We start from the raw sequence: 6596 nt of genomic DNA, 5'->3' as shown, positions 1-6596 counted from the left end.
AGAAACCATCTTATCATCAGCAAACTGGTTGGTCCACTATGGGAGTGTGCTGATGTGGGACCAAGTTTGGTGCCACTTTACAATAAGGCTCCCCTTATAAATAGCTAATAAATAGTTTATAGTTTATTATATTAAATATATTATTAATGATTATGTTGTTAATTCCTCTATAAACACTTTATAAATCATTAATAATTGTTTATTATGCATTAATTAAGGATGACAGAGACAAAACTGACCAGTTTCTTACCAAATAATGAGCCAAATCTGTTCATGTATACATTTCATCTAGAGTTGTTATCTTAAACATTTCAGACTACCTTGTGAGCACAATAATCATTTGTAAGCCTAATTTTTTTTGAATATATTAGTTGTAGATACTTATAATGCAGTGATAAAGTACAATGTTATATGCTAAAGAAATGGGTTTACAAACGTTTATTGTGCTTACAAGGTAGTAACTTAGTCTGAAATGTTTAATATAACAACTCTAGATGAAATAGATGAACAGATTTGGCTCATTATTTGGTAAGAAACTGGTCAGTTTTTGTCTCTGTCACCCTTAATTAATGCTTAATGAGCAGTTCTTAATGATGTATAGTGTTTATAGAGGAATTAATAACATATCTATAAATTATTTATTAGCATCTTTAAGGGGAGCCTTGTTGTGAAGTGGTACCGCAAAGTTGTTTTTTTTTATATTTTGAAGGGTAAAAGACTTGAGAGTGACTACTTGTTTTTAAAGATATTCAATATTTTTATTTTATTTTTACAGGTTGTGCAACTGTAGATGTAAAGGGTTTGTAAAGTCAATCAATCATCCAGGTAGATGACAACAAAAAGGTTAAATCGTGTCATCTGGACCAGTTTCTTTAAGGGTCTGAGGCCTGCCAACCACATCTGTCCCATAAACAGCACGTCCTTGATGCGTTTCAAGCCAGCCCTCTGTTTGTGTGTTACAAGCTGGCTTCTGTGAATTCAACAGGAGGTTGGCTTGAAACACATCAATGAGGTGCTATTTATGGGACAGATGTGGTTGGCAGGCCTCAGACTGATGAAGTCTTTCAAACGAAAGACGAAACATTTCTCCCTTAAAGAAACTGGTCCAGATGAAACGATGTAACCTTTTTTGTAGCAGTAGATGCCGTTTATTTTTCATAATCTAGCTGATTCGTGTTCTTTCTTTTCTCGCCGTACAGCAAAACGAACTTTCAACGCTGCGAAAGTGGACCAACCCAATGAGCAGATCACTGTTCAGTTCTCCAAGCCCAGAGTCCCAGCTGCTCCGAGGGTTCAGGCCCCTCCACCCCCCGCCGCTGTCCCAGCTTCAATCCTGACTCCAGCCCCAAGCGCAGCTCGTGAAGACACGAAGCCCCAGCCGAAGCCTGCACCCCGAGCTCCGCAGCCCAGCTTTAGAAAGCCCCCTGTGAAAAGGCACGGAGTCAAAGCACCAAACTGTCCTCCACCACTGCCTCCACCCTCACAGCCCAAAGAGGTCCCTTCTGTAGCGCAGTGAGAACAGATCTTCACTGAGCTGTGAGAGCTGAAACGTTGCAGTTTAATGACTTTTTAAAGGTTCATCTCACAAAATAAATTTTATCATATCTCCTGAGGAGTTTTTTTGATGTTTAAAAAGGTCCATTAATGTTCAAAACAAAGGCGCTTGTTTAAGTACAAATTTATTTATTAATCTGGAGGCTAACTTGTGATTTAACTTGTAGCAGAGATGGTAAATATACACTTTACAGATTTTTGTGCTTATATATATATATATATATATATATATATATATATATATATATATATGAATACTTCTTTCCCCAAGCTTAAAAACAATGTAAATGATGCACAATGAATCAAAGTATCTGTCATTGTCATTTCATATCAATCATTATTACTGACTGCAGTATGTGGAGGTGAGTTGTACTGTGTGTATTGCATGTGCGCAACCTGTAAGTATTCATACGAGCTAATATTTTCATGTGCAGGTATATAAAATAATATTCTTTTATAAAAGAAAATACAAGGCGTCATCATTCAAAAGGTGCATGTTAAAAGTCTGCAGCATAAACTATAAATCAGGCTTTTGTCTCATTTTGCAAAAGAAACAATACTTCTCATACTCCTTTAGTTCATGTAGTGAATTTTACTGTTTTCCTCGGCTTTATTTGGTGAAACTGGTACTATACAAGTTATGGCTTCCACTCCCCTTTCCCCTTCCTGATGTTATAATCCTGAGTATAAAGTGAAGCCAGAAAGTTGCAGCATGGTTCCTCTCTGGACTTCCTCCCTTTGTTCTCATTAGCAATGCAGAAACTGTCCCCTTGCAACAAGAGGAAGCGCGTAAACGATAGGCTAAGTCTTTGTTTCCCTTAAAGCAATCTTTACTTTCTCTGGCATGTCTTCACTTTCCGTCCCTCCATTCTGTTCAAGGCAGACACTTTTCTTCCTCTTTTGAAACATTCAGCAAAAAGATTTGCATCCGAGCTACATCCTCAAAGCAGACTGGCATGAAAAAGAAGAAGAAAAGTACTGGAATCATGTCTGTACATGGTCACCACATTAACAGAGCCCTCCTGTTAGTCATTACCGTATTTTCCACCTTACACGTCGCACCACCCTATAAGTTGCACCAGTCCAAATATATCTAATAAAGTGGAAAAATACATAAATATGTGCTTTGCTGTATTCGTCGCATCTATTATGCGTCACCGCTGACAACCAGGAAATGTGGGCCGGTGTTGTGCCAAAAATCGATTGGCTGCCAAATGGTGGCCGCAGGAGTGCGCACGGGAGGACTTGAAGAAGAATTTAACAGATTAACACTTAAAAACAATTATTTGTTTGCTCACAATTATAGTAAAGGTGTGTCTCAGCCCAACTTTTCCTTAATAAATGAACTTTGACGGTCAAATCAGCTGCATTGCAAAACCCAATTTGTGGAAGTAGGAATGCACAGAGGAACACATTGCAGCTCATTTCTTCAAAATTTAACAAGAAAACCACCTAAAAACAATTATTTGTTTGTTCAACATTATAGTAAAAGGTGTCTCAGTTGAACTTTTACTCAATAAATGCACTTTAATGGTCAAATAAGCTGCATTTCTCCGGGGGGGGGGGGGGGCGCAGCAAAATGAAGCTGATTTGACAGTTGTATCAGTCATATCTCAGCTAAAAATTGGTTTATCAATATGGAAAAAAACATAAATACGTCGCTTTGGCCTATAAGTCACCGGTCATGTAAATTATGCAAAAAAAACACAACTTATACAGCGAAAAATACGGTAGTTGGGTTTGAATTTTAAAGGAATAATTCACCCAATAAACAGAGTTCTTGGATTTGTTTGCGTCAGACTTTGATTTCATCCTCGTCTTCCATGAAACTGTAGGACGGTTTTTTCTTTGGCTGGCTCATGATGACCAGCTCCGGCTCTCCACACTCCATGCCGTTGTGTCTCTTTAAGAAGCTGACGTCGTAGGGACACGTGAGCACATCTGTAGCGCTCTGGAACCGCTCGCTCTCCATCCTTATCCCTACACGAGACCCCATTAACACATCTGGGACTTTACCGGAGAACTCAACTCTGTTCATCTTCGGCACAATTTCAGCCTCTTCAAAGTCATTTGCAGGTGGGCTCTTCCCGCTCCTACAGTCCTCCCTCAGCAAGGAATCCACGTATGAGAGAGTAGCCGAGCCCGTCTCCGATCCTTCACTGGTCGGCCTGAACTCCTCCTCCTCTTCATTTTCTGATTTGGGAAGGCACTCATCTGAGTGGCCGTCAATCAGGCTGAACACCTCGCTCAGGAGAGAGGGGCCCAGGTCAAAGGTGAAGGTGTCCAGGGAGGCGAGGGAAGGGAGGGAGTCGGAGTATGCTGTGTGTTTGGGCTTGGAGGTCACCATCGAGGTGGAGCCGCTGAACAAAATGGCATCAGATGGGTCGGTCAGAGAGCCTCGGTGAATGTTGGTCGGGGCGGGGATGGAGACGGATGACTGCTGGCGCTCAGAGCGGGAAAGACGGGGCAGCGTGACGAAGCCAGACTCCACACCTGAAGGACAGACAGACATCATGAAAACCAGCAGAAGATAACTGGTGCAAATTAATTGTTCTGAACTGTTTTCAACAGATCCATATTTATTATAAATAATTTGACATTTAATTGATCTTTCTTGGTTAAAAAGATCAAATCCACTCCTAGACTAATCCTAAAACCACTTTTTTATTAACCTGTCTACTTTCTTTGACTCGTCTGTAGTTGGTTTTAGAGGCAACAGGTCCAGGAGGAAAAGCCAGACCTCTCTGTACACCAGTGACACTCTCCAGTTCTTACTGGGGGATCTCAAGGTGTTCTCAAACCAGAGGGGACAAACAAACCCTGGATTGGATAGGTTGTGGCATGTTTGCAATTTTTTTCCTAAAAGTACAAAATCAAACAAGCAAAAGAAGATCCTGCAAAAATGATGATTCTCTATTTGCAATTCAACCTAAAAGTCACATATTTCCAGAGTAAGTGCCTCGAAAGGCTCAAAAAGTCCGTTTTTTATGCAGGATATTTCAGCTCCACCCAAGTTGCCAGTAGATAAATCCCAGGACCTTGAAACTCACATGAAAGTGTTGTATTTTCATGCACCACCTTACTCCAACCTTCTATGTGGGGTCTGCAACCTGCGGCTCTGGGGCTACATGTGGCTCTTTGGTGCCTCGGCAGCGGCTCTTTCTGGCTTTGACCAAAACTACAATAAAACTGAATTTTATTGAAATTATTGCCAACAATGAAAATGGCTACTTTTAGCAGATTTCCTGTCATTTTCAAACATGTGAAGAATAGAATAGAATAGAATAGAATAGAATAGAATAGAAACAGCTTTTATTGTTCCACGGATGGGAAATTCAAGTGTAACAGCAGCGACTGAATACAGAACAGCACTGAATACACCAGCAGAATAGTACAAATACACAGCATAAAACATGTGGACTACATCGTGCTAGTAGTTTGTCAGCCACTTGAAGTTAACTTCCAGACTCTCAGCGTGATGTTTCTCTCAAAACCACCAGAATGTTTTAGAATATCTTGATAACACTAAGAATAAAACACAAAAAAACAGTCAAAGTACAGTAGTCCTCGATTATTGTGGGGGATCTGTACCCTGAAGACCTACGATAAGTGAAAAACCGCAAAGTAGGAATAGTAGTACAAGAATTAAGTAGTAGTTTATTTTAGTATATATATATTTTAAGGCATTTAAAACCCTTCTCACACTCGTGCAATATTCTAAACGATGTTTCTAAACGTTAATCGCTCTGAAAGAGCACAGCATGTCATGATTTCAGCTCCCTGCCTCCTCTGCTCTTTGCCACCTGCAAGCGCTCTTGGCCACGCCCACTTCGCCGTTCTGCACGAGAACAGCAGATCAGCTGCAGCAGGAAGTTTATCCTGCAGCATTATGGGCTGCACAAAAGGTGCTAAATAATTTTAAATAACTTATTTAAAAAAAAAATTCCATGTCGATCGTGCGGATCATCCATCAATCAGCCGATCGTGTGTCATGTCCAATCTTATTTTGAAAAACCTCGATAGAGTGAGTCCACGACAAACGAACCGCAAAGTAGCGAGGGACTACTGTATTTATTTTTCTTTAAAAATGTAACTGGATATCCAACAAACAGACCAAATTTTATATTGTCTTTAACTTTATGCTTTAAGTGGGATACTCAATTCTTAAACAATTAAGAGAACTCACATCGTCCTGCAGAGTTCAGTGTTTTAATTTTTATAAATAAAAAATTAAAAAATCTACATTTTTTATTTCTTTATATGAACCTGGTCTTTTTTGTAATAAAATGTAAAAATATCAATAAATGTTAATAATAGATAGACATTTTAAATTTTATAATTTCACCCCCAGTGGACGAAAAAGCCATCTCCAACAAACTTGTAATGGTCCACGAGCCACCAGTTGACAGCACACAGTTGTAGCTGGTTTTGTGGCTCTGGCCATATCATGATTAGTCAGCAAAGTGGCAAAATGGCTCTTTATCACAAAAGTTTTTTTTTTTTTAACTTTATTGAACTACTGAACATACAGAACAAAAGAACACAAATAGAACAACAAATGACAATCTCAAATTACAATGATACATATAAACATATACAAATATCTACAATCATACCTCTAAGGTCAACATATTCTAAAACGAATTATCATATCAACCATCATAAACTTAAAATTAGGTAATAATACTATTTGAGAGTTTGCAAATAATATAGTACAGTAAATTAAACAACTAACTATTTATCCAAGAATCTACATAATTACTAAAATAATTTGTCAGAGGGCTATATTATCTGAGCGAGGTGATCAGAGAGCTTCTTTATCACAAAAGTTGCAGACCCCTAACACAAATCATCCACCCACAGGCTGTTGTTACACACAGCACCTGCAGGGGGCAGTGTGACCCTTCCTTGTTCAGGGCAAGTCACAAAAAGCACAGCAGGAAGTGTGTATAGTTAATAATGAGCCAGAGTCAGACAGATCATTTAACTTGGTTACACACACACACACACACACACACACACCCACACACACACACACACAC

At 39.2% G+C, this 6596-nt stretch overlaps 1 protein-coding gene across 1 annotated transcript in view; it reads right to left on the bottom strand.

The window, feature by feature from the left end:
• Positions 1 to 3256: 3256 nt before the first annotated feature.
• cdc42ep1a (CDC42 effector protein (Rho GTPase binding) 1a) overlaps positions 3257 to 6596 on the bottom strand; it is an 11697-nt gene continuing 8357 nt past the window's right edge. Inside the window, exon 2 of the mRNA XM_037691333.1 lies at positions 3257 to 4047. Coding sequence (XP_037547261.1) covers positions 3350 to 4047 — 698 coding nt within the window. The 3' untranslated portion in view covers positions 3257 to 3349. The remainder of the gene's footprint in view (positions 4048 to 6596) is intronic.

The sequence above is a fragment of the Nematolebias whitei genome, chromosome 17 (genome assembly GCF_014905685.2).
Source record: "Nematolebias whitei isolate Nwh7 chromosome 17, NemWhi1, whole genome shotgun sequence".
In the NCBI taxonomy this organism is placed as follows: domain Eukaryota; kingdom Metazoa; phylum Chordata; class Actinopteri; order Cyprinodontiformes; family Rivulidae; genus Nematolebias; species Nematolebias whitei.
The sequence above is the reverse complement of the archived record's forward strand: the minus strand, read 5'-3'. Positions and strand labels throughout refer to the sequence as shown.